At 33.2% G+C, this 16,293-nt stretch overlaps 2 protein-coding genes across 2 annotated transcripts; both read right to left on the bottom strand.

The window, feature by feature from the left end:
- Positions 1-372: 372 nt before the first annotated feature.
- On the bottom strand, positions 373-5,792 carry LOC130653643 (uncharacterized). Its single transcript, XM_057456167.1, has 11 exons — positions 5,117-5,792; positions 4,916-5,032; positions 4,416-4,815; positions 4,103-4,239; positions 3,451-4,027; positions 3,180-3,347; positions 2,936-3,096; positions 2,703-2,831; positions 2,555-2,623; positions 2,057-2,467; positions 373-1,906 (listed from the first exon to the last, which is right to left on the bottom strand). Exons 1-11 carry the CDS (start codon positions 5,790-5,792, stop codon positions 1,539-1,541), a joined length of 3,213 nt encoding a protein of 1,070 aa, XP_057312150.1. The 3' UTR covers positions 373-1,538.
- On the bottom strand, positions 5,719-6,777 carry LOC130656017 (uncharacterized). The gene is made up of 3 exons (XM_057458855.1): positions 6,331-6,777; positions 6,129-6,263; positions 5,719-6,057 (listed from the first exon to the last, which is right to left on the bottom strand). The coding sequence occupies exons 1-3, from the start codon at positions 6,580-6,582 to the stop codon at positions 5,893-5,895; spliced, it is 552 nt and encodes a 183-aa protein (XP_057314838.1). The 5' UTR covers positions 6,583-6,777; the 3' UTR covers positions 5,719-5,892.
- Between the last annotated feature and the right edge of the window lie 9,516 nt (positions 6,778-16,293).

The raw sequence follows: 16,293 nt of genomic DNA on the forward strand, positions 1-16,293 counted from the left end.
CATGAAAATCATTACTTAAAGTAATATTCCTTTATTGTTAAAGATTCCTTTTATTTTTTCCATATTTTATTTTTATTCAAAAGACGACCATACCAGCGCTTTAAATAACGTCTTTAAACCTGACATTTGCATGACCAACACATCAAAATCCTAGCAAATCTTCCTAAGAAACGCATGCACCCTAGGAACATTGGTCATTTTTGTTTTATTGTAAAGAAATTAACTAACAAAAGTCAACCTATATATTCTAGCTAATCCACCAAATCCTGACCAAGATAAAGAATTACATAGACTAGGATATCATTAACACCGCCCATATCATAGTTGGTAACCACAGATTACAGTTGATACCGAGTGATAAGATCCTTAATTGGGGCAAAGGTGAAAGCCAAGAGAAGAAATAAGTCTACATAATTGCTACTGTAAAACACAAAGCTTGAGGTTCTAGAGGTATATACAAACACAAAAGCATTTACTATATATATATTAACTATTAATTTATTGACTTCTTTTTGTTAATTAATGACTTCTTATATATACTTTTTAGCTTTGCGCTGCACTTTAAAGGCATCATTGTATAGGCAGTACTTTGACGGTTTCTGAAACTGTTTTTATTCTTCACTTGTCATCAATTCCCACAAATGATATCAGTTTTTCAAGCATGATGTTAAATGGTTTTATCTTTAAAGATCAAAGATTTTATACAAAAAAATGCAACAGCTGTTGTTACCAATGCCTATGTTGTGTTATATAGTTAGTTGTTGTTTATTATGAGATTTCTTTTTATTACAGGAGGGTATTATAAAACGCTTCTAAAGCTGTTACATCTATCTCACCACTGACTGGTCTCCTATTTGCACTTTTGCTGACAAAACTGGTGGAAGGTAAGAAAAATACATAATAAATTACAATATTGTTTGTAAAAATACCCCATGCACGTAAAGTAGTACATGGCATTGTTCTGCCCAATCTTGGAACGCGCCCTGTCTTAAGACTGGCCTGGCCAATCTTCGGACAGTGACAAATTGGCGGCCGGTCTTAAGACGGGCCCATCCAATCTTCTGACGCACATGCCCAATCTTAGAACGCGTGGAGAAGGCCATTGAACAAGTAAAATTTTAGACTATATAAGTTCTACAATACCATAAACTGTTGAATTTTCTTCCTAATTTAAAAAGCTGACATATTATATCAGGTACGTTTGGTATGAAACTTTATCTCAGTACAAAAGAAATTAAAGATATGCAGCTTGGCTAGCTGGGGGATTGGGGTAGTCAAATGGATAAAGAACCTTGATAATAAACCTTTTCTTCAGAAAGAACAACTTTATAATCTTTTTTTAAAATTAGCTACTACAAGTTATAAGGGCTAGATAATGACATCACATTTGGGGGCAAACAAACACTCATTGAATTTATTATAGGACTTTTGCCAGAAAGTAACAAAGATGTAATAGCTAAAAGAACAAAAAGAGAAGAAAACAAAGGATGCAAGACTTGTCAAAATAATCTGTCTAGTTTAGATATCTAGCTCATTGTTCATAGCAATGAAAAAAGTTTAACAACTATGTATAATAGTGTATCACAATATTTTTTCCCAAATGGTAATGTGTCTGGAAAGTTTGTTTTTATGAATTTGTGGCAGAATTCAGACCATTCTGAGCTGTATGAACTTTTGAGGAAATTATCCAATTCCTTAGCCAATTCTGGGTCGTCTGTTTTCAGCTTCTCCATGTTAGCAGCCACCTGATACGCTCCGCCAGATTTCTGTGCAAGCAGTGGATTTAATCGGCGATTTAGCGATTTTCTTAAAATTGTTTTTAAAATGCCATTCTTGTTCAGATTCCCAAGCACCCTGTTCCATTCTTCTGTCTTAGGATTCTCGTCATCTGAATTGTCTGAAGGAGCTATAATTACATAACATGAGATAATCACTTAACTCAATCCAAGATCAGCTGCAATGGATAATATAATTTAAAATAATTTGTACCAAATTTTAAAACCAGTAAAACATGGATTGAGTATATATTTTTAAAAAATGTGTTACGTTAACTTACCCACGTCTTCTATGCATATTGTGCAAAACCAGTTGCTGTGTGGCTTTTTTTTTAGTTTCGTACAACGAAAATGATTCCACATTAAGCATCTGTCACATGCAATGCATCGTTCATTCCCAATATTTTTTTGGCATATCCCACATTTCCATTGTTTACTTCTCTGCTTTTGTGCTACTAAGTTATCAATGTGCAAAATAAATTCTGGTTTCGCAATTTTTTTTAAAATATTAGTTGCTATGATTGAGTCGCGAATAGAGTCGGGAAGGTTTCTTGCAGATTTAGGAAGCATTGTAGTATCTGGTTCTTCACTTTCGCTAACAATAAGGGAGGCATTCTCGGATCCAACAAACCAAGATAACAGCATTTTACGCTTGTTATGTTCATCCATGTCACGGTAAGCTTGTAGTGTACCTACAAATGAATAGAATTACATATACATTAATGCAGATATTGCTATACCATGCCACTGAATAGGCAATTTTGTTTACAATGTTTTACCTGTATTTGCTTCACTTTCAACAATATCCACTGGTTTGTCTTGTACTAGGGGTGTTGTGTCTTCATATACTAAAAACATATATTAAATATAGTTGTATACATTTCTGATTTTTATAATTTATAGTTAGGTAACTTCACATTTTCTTACCTCGAGTCTCTGCTGAAAGTGTTTCCAAAATCATTGCAGCTTTAAGCATATCTGTATCAGAGCAATCATCTACACCATTAGTATTGGGTTCTTGTAGCTTTTGTGTTTCAGAATGTGAATTTGTCAATGCTGAAGAATAAAAAAGATTTACATATATCTCAAACAATATAAAGATATAATACAGGAAATAATTTTCAACAGATATTTTATGACATTTATATATATACCATTACCATATAGACAGTATGTTGGTCTGTATACTGCTTCAAAATGTTCAGTACATGGTAAAAAGTTAGGTGATTTTATACCATCATATAAATGCCATGTATCATTGTATAAAGCCATAGCAGTGTAATGTTGGGCATTCCAAAGTGAAAGTCCAATTAGCCTAAAACTAAAGTATACATTTTTAAAAAGTTGTGTGCTCTTTTAATAAGGTTTTGAATGATATATCTTCCAACTATAAAATGTTCTAACCTGCATGAAATATCATTGATGTCTAAAATTAAATCTTTTGGCATTGAACTAGTGTCAATTCTTCTGTCATACATGGCAGTTTCAACATTAATTGGCAACAACGCTGGAACCTGACGAAAAATTCGATCTCCAGATGTTTTTGAACCATTACAGCATGGATACCAGGAGCTAAAAAGTTATAAAATCCAATTTAATTTATTTATATCTGTAAGATTAATACTTAGAGGTTTTTTGTACAGAAATGGATGTTAATCAACATATTTTTTTTTACTTATTTGTTTTGTTTTCATCCCAAAACATGTATTTCTCCTCTTCAGTTGGCTTAGCCAATCTTTTTCCACACTTGGAAGTATTTCTAGTGATAAACCATGATTGTACTTCAGATGTAAAGATACTTGGTGCAACCCATTCTGTATCATCATGATTATTGAAGTTAATAGTTGGGATTTCACTTTGGTTTGTTTCTGCGAATGCCTGTGGACAAAATGGACTGTCACAGGTTGATTGGATTAGATGCTGTATGTTTGGTCCTAAGTAGGTTTTTATTAAAAAATGTTCATCTCTAAAAAAATTTATGATGTTATTCAGTGGAGCAATATTATGGTCATTGGCTACTTGAAGTTTGGCTTCTAAATACTTGTTTTGATCAATGAAATCAAATAGCCTTTTTGTTTTTTCTCCACAGGCCTTTTGTGTTTGTTCTTTCATGCTAGACGAACAGCATAGTACCACTTTCAATAATGCTAGCCATGTGTCAACAGGACATGTGTTTTGTAATGTTGTGAATGTCCCATCAATTTCAACATTACCACCAAACGAAGGTGCAAGTAAAGCATCATTTCCGGGTGCTAAAAGTTGTTACAAATATTATTACTAAAAAAGACATACATCTAAGTATAATTTGGTAGTAGTAAAAGACATACCTTCAACTTGCCTTATCTTCTTTATTTTTGTTTCCATGTTATTGCAACTTTGTTCAGGGTGGCATTTTGAAGAGCATGTTCTTTTTCTTTTAAGACACCTACATTTTCCAATGAGGCAAGACGTGTGGCACATGCACCTAAAAATATTTATTGTCTTTTAGCAACTTGTTTTATACTTGTTTTGCTGAGGATTGTCGTGTAAACAGCATGAAACTTAAGTACAAATATATATATATATATATATATTATATAATATTTTTTTTGTTGTCTAAAAAAAGTTGTGGTTTGTGTTGTGAAAACATAACTTTTTTACCTTGAGGCTGTCTTTGTGATGTTTCTACTGTTTGTCATAATGCTTGCACTTCGCAGAGAAATACACTTATTTTCTGCTTCTTCCACATTTATGTCAAAGTGACCTTCATACTTTTCCAAGTCACCAGCTCTGTAAGTACAATTCAGCACCCCAAACTCAGATAAAAGTTTATAGTATTTCATTTTTTCACCTGTCACTTCAATAACCACGCATGGCAAACGAAGTAGGTCTGTGCTTGTCCTATCCTTTGGTGGAATGCGGACAGAAACGTTATCTCCAACAACAAAGTATGCTTTCCTAGATTTGTGTTTTTTCTCAAACCTGACTTTCATGATATTTTGAGCGCATTTAATGTTTTTCGATGCAGGTTGACGCACTTTCTTATGACGGTTCATTGTTGCTAAAAGCATAAAAAATACAGTTAGTTGATATTAGTAATATCAGTTACTAAAATTTAAACTGAAAGTATTAAAGTCAAAGTTAGTAAGTTTCAAACTTACTAACAAAATCATCTTCTTCATTGTCAGTAGCAACTTGGTTAACATTTTCCTCTTCTAATTCCACAGCTGCAGAAAGTTCAGCGTTATCAGTTTTTGTGTTAGGCAGATCTGCATCATCTAAATAAATAAAAAAAGTATATGAAGATATTTTTGTTTTTGAATGTAAAAATTAACCACTTGTATTTGTCCTGTAATTGATACCTGTATTTCCCCCTTTAGCTACCATGTGCTTTTGCTGTTCATCTGTTGGCAGTGAATGGAAATCTATGTCCTCGTTGTTATCCAAGTTTGGATCATGTATAATAGAAGATTTTCCTGTGGTTGGGATGATTGCAGAAGGAGGGCGCTGACCAAAGACCAATTCATACGGTGATATACCAGTAGCACTGTGGTTCTGAGTATTGATGGCATCTATTATAAGAAATACACAGTATACATGGTAGGTTTTCATGCAAGTTATATTTTTATAATTATACAACTGAAAGTCAAGTTGCCTACAACAAATATGTGGCAGCCACTTGCTCCATTCTGCAGATTCATTTTCAGATAATTCTGTTATTTTGGCTGCTATTTTAGTCTCCACGTTGATGTGGGCTTGTTCCACCATGCCCTGACTTTGAGGATGTCGTGGTCTCCCTTGTATTATTTGCACTTCTGATGGCCATGACTCTAGCATTTCATGTAGGCATTTGTTCACAAACTCACGTCCATTGTCAGAGTGAAAGATACTGGGCGGACCAAAGTAGCAGAAAATCTTTTCCAATTCCACACGAATGTTAATTGCTTCTTTGCTTTTTAGAGGTGCAACAAAATTAAATCTGCTCCAGTGGTCGATGGCATGTAAAATATATTTGTAATCACCATCAGGCAAATGCATCATGTCAATGAGATCAACCTGAAAGGATAAAAACTTTGTAAAGTTAAGAAACATTGAGGCTGAACGAAAAAAGTGTTTCTTATGAACACTCGTGAATGAATTAATCTACACTTTCTATTACCTGTAAACGCTTCATAAAACCATTTGATATAATTGGTTGTAAAGGAGGAGATGTAATTTGATGTTGTTTTAAGTGACATGTAGCACATAGGCGAATAAATTCTTCGACGACGCATCTTGGTATTCCCCAATATAAAGAAGATATCTAAAAAAGTGTCATCAATGTCACAAATATTTTAAGCTTTTGTTAAAAAAATTATTTAAACAAATACATACCTTTGCCTGTGTTTTTTTTACACCTGAGTGTATTAATGTTTTGCAATGTATTTCCTCTATAATCTTGTGAAAGTCTTCAACGTACGCTACACGAGCGAAACCATCAGGTATACCTTTCGATACACCATCTATAACCTAAGATAAAATAAGAAAATTTAAAATTAACAGTGAAAATTAAAAAAGACAACAGTAAAAAACTTACCGCATTCTTGCATGGAGCTATTAAGATATCTCTTAATCCAAGTGCTTCGTATTGAAATATCTGAAACCTATTTTTTTTGACAAAAAATTTAAACTTTCTATCAACATTCTCCCCGCCAGATTTTAAAACTTCCACAATTTTTTCCCCAACTTCCCGTGTCATGACGGAACTTTTAATCCGTTTACCGTCAGCTAGTTGATATTTTTTTAAATAATTTTCAAATTTCTCTTCACTGTTTAACGAAGACATCATGTGTGTTTAATCGCAGTTTAGTTGTATCTGTTGCCTAAACACTTGCAAAAAGGGATTTATTTGTTTCTTTGTATCAACTTCGTTTTTAACTGTATTTTATATTGTATAAGAAATAAGCAGGAGGTCTAAGTACGACTTTATCTATCATAAACTAACAGGTAATTAGAAAGTTTGGTCGTACCTCGTCCTTGCCTTTTGTTCTCAACCCCCTTACATTTTTTTAAAGAATTTTTATGCGAACCTGGGCTCTAAGTTTCTGCGTAATTGGTGGCAGCAGGTTGATTAAAGATTTTCATTTATTCGCGATCAATTTTGTGCTTGTGTAAATGTCTTCATGTGCTGTTTTTTTACTGTGTCCAAAGATTGGCCTGCCCAATCTTAGGACAGGACTATTTTTTTGGCATGGGAAATAATTGATAGAATCTATTCGCCGTCATTTCAGTACTCGAGATAGTGCGTTATATTGGTCAACCAAGGAGATCTGGTTTGAGGTCTTTATCCTGTTTTTTTTACTGTGTCCAAAGATCGGCCTGCCCAATCTTAGGACAGGACTATTTTTTGGCATGGGAAATAATTAATAGCATCTATTCGCCGTCATTTCAGTACTCGAGATAGTGCGTGATATTGGTCAACCAAGGAGATCTGGTTTGAGGTCTTTATCCTGTTTTTTTTACTGTGTCCAAAGATCGGCCTGCCCAATCTTAGGACAGGACTATTTTTTTGGAATGAGAAATAATTGATAGCATCTATTCGCCGTCATTTCAGTACTCGAGATAGTGCGTGATATTGGTCAACCAAGGAGATCTGGTTTGAGGTCTTTATCCTGTTTTTTTTACTGTGTCCAAAGATCGGCCTGCCCAGTCTTAGGACAGGACTATTTTTTGGCATGGGAAATAATTGATAGCATCTATTCGCCATCATTTCAGTACTCGAGATAGTGCGTGATATTGGTCAAAACTAAGGAGATCTGGGTCGAGGTCTTTATGTGCTGTTTTTTCACTGTGTCCAAAGATCGGCCTGCCCAATCTTTAGACAGTACTGGCAAATTAGCTTTTCGCTTCTAAACCCGAAATTTGATGTGTTAAAATAAATAGTGTTTATTTATTTTATTTATTTATCATTTATTCAACTTCCATTAGATAATGGTTCTTCTGCCTAAATTAAATTCTGCCTAAACTATTTTTTAATGAATAAATAAAAAAAGTAATCACAGGTAAAACCGCTGCAGTAAGGGATAGTGTTTAAGTTTCGTTACGGGCTCCCGCGTTCCAAGAATAGCGCATACGCACCCCATCCTGTTCAGAAACACAAATCTGAGAAGCCGTCCGAAGATTGGCCTAACCTGGCTTCCCGCCCAATCTTATGACGCCCTGCCCAGTCTTAAGACCGGCCGGCCAGTCTTAAGACTGGGCAATTCTGTGTCTTAAGATCGGTCGGTGTCCTAAGATTGGGCAGAACAGCATCAATGAATTTATTCTTAGCCCTGTTTTTCAGCATCTAAGATGTGCTACTGCTTACGTGGTTTTTAAACAAAGACAAAAATTCATAATAGAAATGAAAGAAAGCATAGCTATAGCTAGGTAAGGATGAAAGAGAGATATATACATACTTTACATATTGAGGGATATTTTCAGGAGTGGCCATGGCTTTGATGCGAAGTCCTAAAGTATTTAATAGTCTCATTTTGACCTCCACCACCAATAGGGGTTGCAGATTTTCGTAATTTAGTAGGGGCAAAACGGCAGCATATAAGTTGGCGCCAGAACTCCTAATTTGACGTTCTTTCGTGGAAAATTTTAGGAATAGCTTGAGAAAAAGGAAAATCTAACTGGAAAAAAAATACATTAACCGATTAACAATTTTCAATGACGCCATCTTTTTTGTTTTGATATTTGTTTTTGACCGCGCGTCCAATCAAAGTAGACATACTTTAAGAAAGGCCGGTTTAAAAAGGGAGGAGGGGGTGGGGTCGGTGGGGAAAAAAGCAAACGTCTTTTTTTTAGTGATAAAAAGAATGTATTTTTCAGTAAATCAATCTTTCTTTGCATAAGAGAGGCAATAATATCTATAATCTTCGCTTTACATTTAAAATCTCCGGGAACTCCGGACATAAAAAAACATTTCACAACGCCTGCTACTATTGAAATATTCCCCACAAATTCTGATGATTGACACGCACTGCACCACTAGGAAATTCACATGAAATTTTTGCCAGCCTATCAAATGCTCAAAACCATTCCGCTTAAGTATTCCACCCAGTAAAGTGATCAGTCTTTACAACCCATGTCTTCCGCATTTAGTTTTACATATTTTTGACACAACGACTCACGCTAAAAAAATGTTTACGACTTTCTTTTCTATATCGGGACGGCGGGGTTGACCCAATGTCGTAAAAGATGCAAGGTGCCCTGTGGACGAGGTTGGCTTATGAGCTTACCAGTAGGAGGAGGAGACGTCAATTGGACTATACGTTAAATAAAGATAACATGCAACTCGATAAAGTAAACAATCTTCGACAAGAAACTATCTAATCGTTTTTCTTTTGGAGACATTTTATTACTTGTTTTGTCCTTCCGAAAGACAAATTCATGTTACAACGTATCACAATGTGACTACTTGTTTAATTTTGCTTTAAACTAAATCTCCAAACAGTATTTCCATTTTTTTTTATTTCTCAAACAAATAACAAAATCCTCTTGGAGTTATTGGAATATTTATTGGTACATTCTTTTCTGCGTTTTTTGGATCATATGTGCATTGGTGTGACGTGTGCTAAAAAGAAGAAAAGAAATAATATTTCTTCCTCAACAAATACACGTCGCGTATATTAATTTCCTGTAGTTATTTCCTTGTGGGCTAATTCCCCGTCTACTAGTTTGGTCAAAAATTTCTACTAGAAAACATTTCTGCTTAAGAATAATTCGAATAGTAAATTCCACAAGAAAACGCACTCTTTTTTCTTTTACAAGTGAAAACAAAAACAATCAAGTTAAGTTTCAGTAAACGAGAACTTATTCTCCTTTTTCTAATCTATCTTTGTCGACAACAAATGCAATGGAGAAATTAGAGATACTATAAATGCACGTGTCTATTTTCCATTATTTTCTTAATTAACAAATTGAAATTATGCTGGAATGAAATTAACAACAAACTTTTTTAGAAGAATGGCAATGAATTTTAAGCTTCACTGCATAAAAGGCAGTGAGAGCAGATGATTAATGTTTCTGAGAATGTATTACGCATGGAAGATCTTCTAAATTGTAAACAAAAAATTAGCGTTCGTTTGCTAAGTAAACCTTTATCTTTGACAAGATATTCTATATTTCTACAGAAATTAGGTCTGTAATATAAATGCTTACTTTATGGTCTTGCGGTAAACATTTCTCCACGATGCTGGAATATTTTTATTGACATTTTTTAGTTAAAACAGAAACTTTTAATTTCATTTTATTCAAACTAATGAACTGTGTCACCTTTAAATATTTCTTATTGAATGTTATGTTTTTTCAGAAGTTACGTGAAAATTTAAAGGAGAACAGAGTTTACTTTTTATCACTTTTAATTGGAAATCAAAGCCATATTTTTTATTTCAGACAAATAATTTACTGTCCTGCAGGGTGTACGTTTATTTTGAATCCTGTGATAGAAAAATTCTAATAAATAAACAAATACTGCTAGTTATAGTCAGTGTAACAAGGATGGTTCAAAACCTTGTAATTTAGGTACTAATTTTTTCTCCTTAGCTTTTGAATAACTGTCGTGGAAACTTTTTCTATACACTGCTAGTGTTTGACGCTATTTTTTATTATACTTTTTCTACTAAACATTTTTAATAATAATAATAATAAGAAGAAGAACAACAACAACAACAACAAGAATAAAAAAAAATTGGAAATAAAAATAGAAATAAAAAACTAGTCCTGTATATAAACCTTTGAAGGTGGTAAATAAAACGTACACAAGTTTCTCCACAATCCTACTTCTTTCGTCAATTTGTAAAAATGTTTGTTCACCAAAGCCGTGCTGGCTACATCAAAATGATCAGATCGCAATATATAACGTAAACCTTCATCAGGTAGATCAGTCTGTCAAAGATGCAAACTTAATGTTCCCTTGCAAATCTAAAATGACAAATGGAGCAGTGCTACTAGTGGAAAAGTCCATTAATCGAGAACCATAGCTACAACTTCCTCATCAAATTTATTTGAATCCTTCTCGTTACAAAGAATGTTAAACTGATGGTCAAATATCTTTACCAAGAATATCTTCTTTATTTTAAATTTATCTAAATTTTCTTCCATATCACTGATATGATTGAGAATGTGACTCCATAGTCTTGAATTGTTGAGTGAGAAAAGTGAGCAAATATATGCGTTAATGTCATAAATTCTGCGAGCAACTATTCCGTTTTCCCATATTTCCTCGAATTATCCCAAATCGGTAGATTAGCGAAAATAAATCCTCTCGAATTCTGTGCTAGTTCCTATATTTTATCCTAATTAAAAGATTTTCTTTCTCCGACTGCATAAAATAAACACTCTTTTCTTGTTTTTATCTGCTATCTCTTAATTTATACATAGTTATTAGTTACACTTAATTAGAAACTGCGAAACGTAGAATTTATATCAATTCAATACTGTTATCTATGGGAATCTTACAGAATTGGTATTTACGTGTAGGTTTTAAATACTGCGAAAAAATACTTACTTTTAAGCTGATATTCTTTAAATAGTTTTAACAATTGTTTGACAACATGCATGTTCAATTCTGTGGTCAGTACTAAAATCAAATTTATATCGAAGTTATCGCTGTTATTAGTATCACATATTTTTAACTCCTAAATTTTTTTAGCAATACTGTTAGCATTTTAGCAAGAATAAAAAAGCTGAAGCTTCCAAGGGCTGCTCCAGTTCAATTTAGATATATCAGCCCTGGATACTCAATAGTAAACTAGGTAGAAGGTGACACACTGCAGTAAGATTTTACTGATAGTTACAAGATCGCGAAAGAGTTGAATCAATCTCTTCTAACAAGCTGAGGCTGTCGATATCAGGTCTTGTAGGAGAACAACTTCCATTAGCTGAAATAAATATAAATTTTATGCAATGTGATTTCTTTGTGGTAAGTAAATGGGGCTAACAAATAAAGCAATCCCGTCTTCCCTTTTTCTGCTATAAAAAGTATGACTAGTCTCTTTTTACGCATAAAAAAGCGCACCGCAATAACAAAGCCAGCAACGACAATAATCCATCCATCCATTTAAATATCCCAGCCTTTTTCTTTATCGCAACGGTGAAAAAACTGCTGAAGAATGAACTGAAATCACGCTTACTTTTGTGACGTAATTAAATCAACGAAGCAATTTCAGAGATTGCTTGAAGTGCAGCTTGTTGAAGATGATTGTAATATCTTGCCTGGTTGTATGATTAGGCTACAAACAAAATTAATTACACCTTTAAACCTTAAATTTTTAAAAGCAACAGTTTCTATTGGTTCCTCAGTTGGGTTGGTGCGCCACCAAAAAAAAAAAACTTCTGTTTTAATCATGTTTGTCATATAAAACTTTTAAAAGATCAGGCAAATCTCGGAAACTGTTGCTCGTAATAACTTGTTCTTTTAGAAAAATAACCAATCACAATAAAAAATTGTCCCCATGCTTCAAAAGTATGCTTACTGTCTTTAGTTTTAATTGCTGTGCTTTGCTCTCCACTGTTACCACTTATCAGACTGTCAATACATCTAAATCAACATTTTAAACATAGTAAAAATGTATCATGCTTTTCATCGTTGCTGACTCTGTTGAAAATATGAATTGATACTAAATTGAAAAGAGAACTATTACAGAACTCACTCAAAATTTCGTTAAATACCGTACTACTATTTTTAATCTGGCAGCATTAACCAGCAAGAATTAAACAACATAAAATTCATGTGCAATTAAAGGAGTTTGTCAACTACTTATTAACTTGTAGCCAAAGACTTACAGGCCTTTGCATTGGTCAAATAAAAGGCCATTACGAAACAGCTGAAGGGCCCTGTAAACGAGGTTGGTCAAGCACAATGTGTAGACGAGAGTACCTTTAATTTTTGTTGATATTAATGACACGTGAAGTTCTCCATCCGGTCTCCATCCACATTTCTCCTTTCGAAGGCAATCCGGTTTAACCGAGATAAAAAAAACAAAGTGTGAGGTTTGAAGAGATTTGCTTCTGTTATCCTAAAAAATTATAGTTAATGCCAATTAAATTAATTTATGCTTCTAATGGTAGTAATTATTTTGCAACCATGACAAAATATCGATTCTTGGACTTTCATTTCAAGAATTTAGTTAAATCGCTTCCATTAAACGCTTCTTACAACCCATAAACTAAAGCGAAAATATAAAACCCAGCAGTAAAAGAGTAGGTTGTTTTTATTCGAGCACATTAAGGTGGCTCTATACCTTTTTTCAAAAAAGCTCAGTTTTCACATGAATTAGCATAACTCTATGAAGAAAAAAGATTGGTTCTTGAAAATTCACATGATGATACAATAACCTTTTGGCTTTTTTAAAAAGTAAAAAATTGACTTGACATGTCATGTCATGTCATGCCAATGTGACAATAGGGTGATGACAATAAAAACAATAGATTTTGGTCAAGAAAAGATTTCGTAAGTTATATCTACATATATACTAAGTGTTATGTATCTATCGTTAGGAAATCAAAAGTTCTCTGTTCTGAATGAGGGAAAAATTCAAAATTCCAGGATTCACCCCTCCTAATTATGCAAAAATTTGTACTTTCCACTTCGATTTTCAAAAAATCCTTTTAGGGGTGATTCTATATAGATATAAGATGACTTTAAGCAAAAAAACTTAAAATCCAAAAAAAAAAAAAAATAAAAAAAAAAAAATTTATAAAGGTATAAAGCCACCTTAAAGCTACAATTTATACAATTTATAAATATTTCTTCTTCTTGTGATGTGAATTTGTTTTGTCTGAACATTGAGAACTGGACGCCAACTTAGCTTATTATTGTTCATTTTTTTTCTTTCTTTTATCTTATTAATTGTTGTGTATAACTTCATATACTTTTAAACAAGTATATATTAATATGTGATATGGTTGTAAACTTAAGCACGATTTAAGAATATTTACCTCAATGGATTTTTTGGCAAAAGAAACATGCAAATTCAATCTTGTTTCCAAGGCATTTTGCCTTTTTATTAATTTGATAGCTGCGTAAAATAACGGCCCATAGGCCAAAAGAGCATGGGAAAGAGGATGACACAAATTGAACGAGAACTAACGTTTTTTTATTTTTAGTCCCTTTTTTAATCCAACTGTCTTGAATAATGCTTAATAAAAGGGCGTAGGAGCCGAGAGGGAGCGAAGGCGCCACGCCCCACTTTAAAAAAATTGTCAGTAATGGTTATATGGGGAGACTTTTTGTTAGAGATGTTTTTTTTATTAAATAAACTTTAGAAGTCTTCAGCATATACAACTTTCAACCAAATTGCTTTGCGAAAATTCGTTAACCAAAAGAAGTGTGATAGTCATTCTCGTCCCCAGAGCTCTTTGAGATAAACCAAAGTTTTATCTCAAAGAGCCTTGGGGACGAGGGTGTGTAATAGTTGCAATCTTGTTCATTATTTTTTGGAAAATAACTGTTTTTTGTCAATTTCTTAAAATTCTCAAATACCATCGCCTATCCAATGCTCTGGTTGTCTGCCGAGGCCTTACTTTGGCTTGCCGCAGTTTTCGCGATGTCTGCATTATGAAGCACCTAGTGCAAAGAGGAGGAGTTCGCAAAGACTGCATTTTCTTTTTTCATGATGAAATTTTTTTTTTTTGCTGTAAGTCAATGGGTACGCAAAATTGGAAAAAATGTGATAAAATGACGAATAAATAAAGAAATAAGACAGTGAGTGTTTAAAAATGCGTAGAAAAAAGTCTTTAAATGATAACTATTAAATTCTACGAAAAAAATGATACCAACTAATAATACTTCAACCCCCAGGGTCTTTTTGCCCCTAAGACGTTATTACCATAGTCGCTATGTGACTATAATCAAAGTAATCAAAAATACAAAATAACGAGGTAGTGACTAAAATCAAAAATACTTTTTTCATTTCGTGCATTTTGGGAGTTCCCATCGAGGTACGATTTTTATTAAGCGTCCCAAGTATGTTAAAACAAAATAAAAATTATGATATTTTCAAAATAAGCGTATTTTAACTCCATTAAAAAAAAATAGGAAAAAAAAATATTACGTCTGTTTAAACGAATACTTTATTGTGATGTCACAAAGAGGGAGAATCAATCAGAACTATTCACAAACCCCTTTAACGCTTTAAAACGTAAAAATTTAAAATGTTTGAAACAAAACAGTGCAGGCAAAAACGCCGATGAATATTGCGCAATACAGTGGACTCTCGATATAACGAATCCCAGATATGGTAAACATCTTGATATAACAAACCAAAGTCCATTCCCCTCAGATTTAACCTTAAGAAACTCTTGTAATTCCAAATTTTTCGTCTCTCGAACTCAAAAAACCTCGATGTAACGAACTCAAGGCACTAAATGTAAGAGAAACTCAGAAATATTTTCAAAATTTTGTGCATCATCGGATCAATATCATGTTTGACAAACAAAACAGTGCAACATCAACCAACAAATCAAAAAGTTTGATGCATAGAAAGCTTAGAAGAACATGCAGTAGCACAAAAACAATACATATTTTAAACTTTCAGATATCATCTTCAATAACATCAGCTATATTTTCTTATATGAAGTGCTTACGTACTAAAACAAGTGTTAGAACCAAGAATCTCTATGAGAAATTTGCTAGGTTTATGGAGACGTTGCATTGTGTAATGTAAACAAAAATTCAAAAATGCTGCTTCGACTTAAATTTATTTGGATTTTGGATTTTCTACTTTAGCACTTCAGGCGTGCGTTTTGAACCGACATGCTAAAAGATTAAAGTCGAAGTTTGGTCAAGGATAGTGTGTGTTTGCCAACAAGATATCTAGCATACAATTGAAAATAAAAGTAAGAACAGCTAGTTCACAAGAAAACTATACTCAACAACTTCCTTATGAAAATAAATAAGCTACCTACTTCCTCTCATTTTTTATAAATAATCAAGCAAAAGCACGTGCTCTTTAAAAAACATGTCTTTATTTTTGTCTAAATTATTTTTTTGCGTAACATTTATACTTCCCTATTAAAATAGTCTTTCTTTTTCGCTAAATACAGCTTAGTACTGTGAAACTCTCCGCCACACGTGTTGTCATATCATTTCAAAAGCTTTTTACAAAACCGCTTATGATCCAAGTCAAGAAATACACCTTCTCTTTTCTCTCCTGGATGATCTTTGTTATTTAAAAATCAACAGTCAATTCATAATACTGCTCTAATAAATTCACACCGTAAAAACATTTCTCCTGTATTCGCAGCCAAGAACTTTTTCCGAATTATTGTGAGCTTCACTTAAAAGCTCAAATTGTTCATATCCGCCATTAATTTCGACGATCAGCAACTAATTATTGTTATTTTATTATATTATCATTATTTATAATCCAAGCTAACACCTGTTTTTTTCAATAAATTTAATAACGTACATCTTAGTTCTCTTTAATTGCCACTTCTTAGCGGTTTGACCATGGATTAACCATGGATTTGTCATGGATTTATCATGGATTAACCATAAATTGACCATGGA

This window comes from Hydractinia symbiolongicarpus, chromosome 8 (assembly GCF_029227915.1).
Source record: "Hydractinia symbiolongicarpus strain clone_291-10 chromosome 8, HSymV2.1, whole genome shotgun sequence".
NCBI classification, from domain to species: domain Eukaryota; kingdom Metazoa; phylum Cnidaria; class Hydrozoa; order Anthoathecata; family Hydractiniidae; genus Hydractinia; species Hydractinia symbiolongicarpus.

What these genes read in the sequence shown, in the direction of transcription:
- LOC130656017 (XM_057458855.1), bottom strand. Translation starts at nt 6,582, where the DNA reads ATGATGTCTTCGTTAAACAGTGAAGAGAAATTTGAAAATTATTTAAAA. An exon ending in TAGCTCCATGCAAGAATGCG is followed by an intron (nt 6,264 to 6,330) that starts GTAAGTTTTTTA and finishes ATTTTATCTTAG; the next exon opens with GTTATAGATGGTGTATCGAA. An exon ending in TAAAAAAAACACAGGCAAAG is followed by an intron (nt 6,058 to 6,128) that starts GTATGTATTTGT and finishes ACACTTTTTTAG; the next exon opens with ATATCTTCTTTATATTGGGG.
- LOC130653643 (XM_057456167.1), bottom strand. Translation starts at nt 5,792, where the DNA reads ATGCATTTGCCTGATGGTGATTACAAATATATTTTACATGCCATCGAC. An exon ending in ATCACAAAGACAGCCTCAAG is followed by an intron (nt 4,240 to 4,415) that starts GTAAAAAAGTTA and finishes AAATATTTTTAG; the next exon opens with GTGCATGTGCCACACGTCTT. An exon ending in ACTTTCAGCAGAGACTCGAG is followed by an intron (nt 2,624 to 2,702) that starts GTAAGAAAATGT and finishes ATATGTTTTTAG; the next exon opens with TATATGAAGACACAACACCC.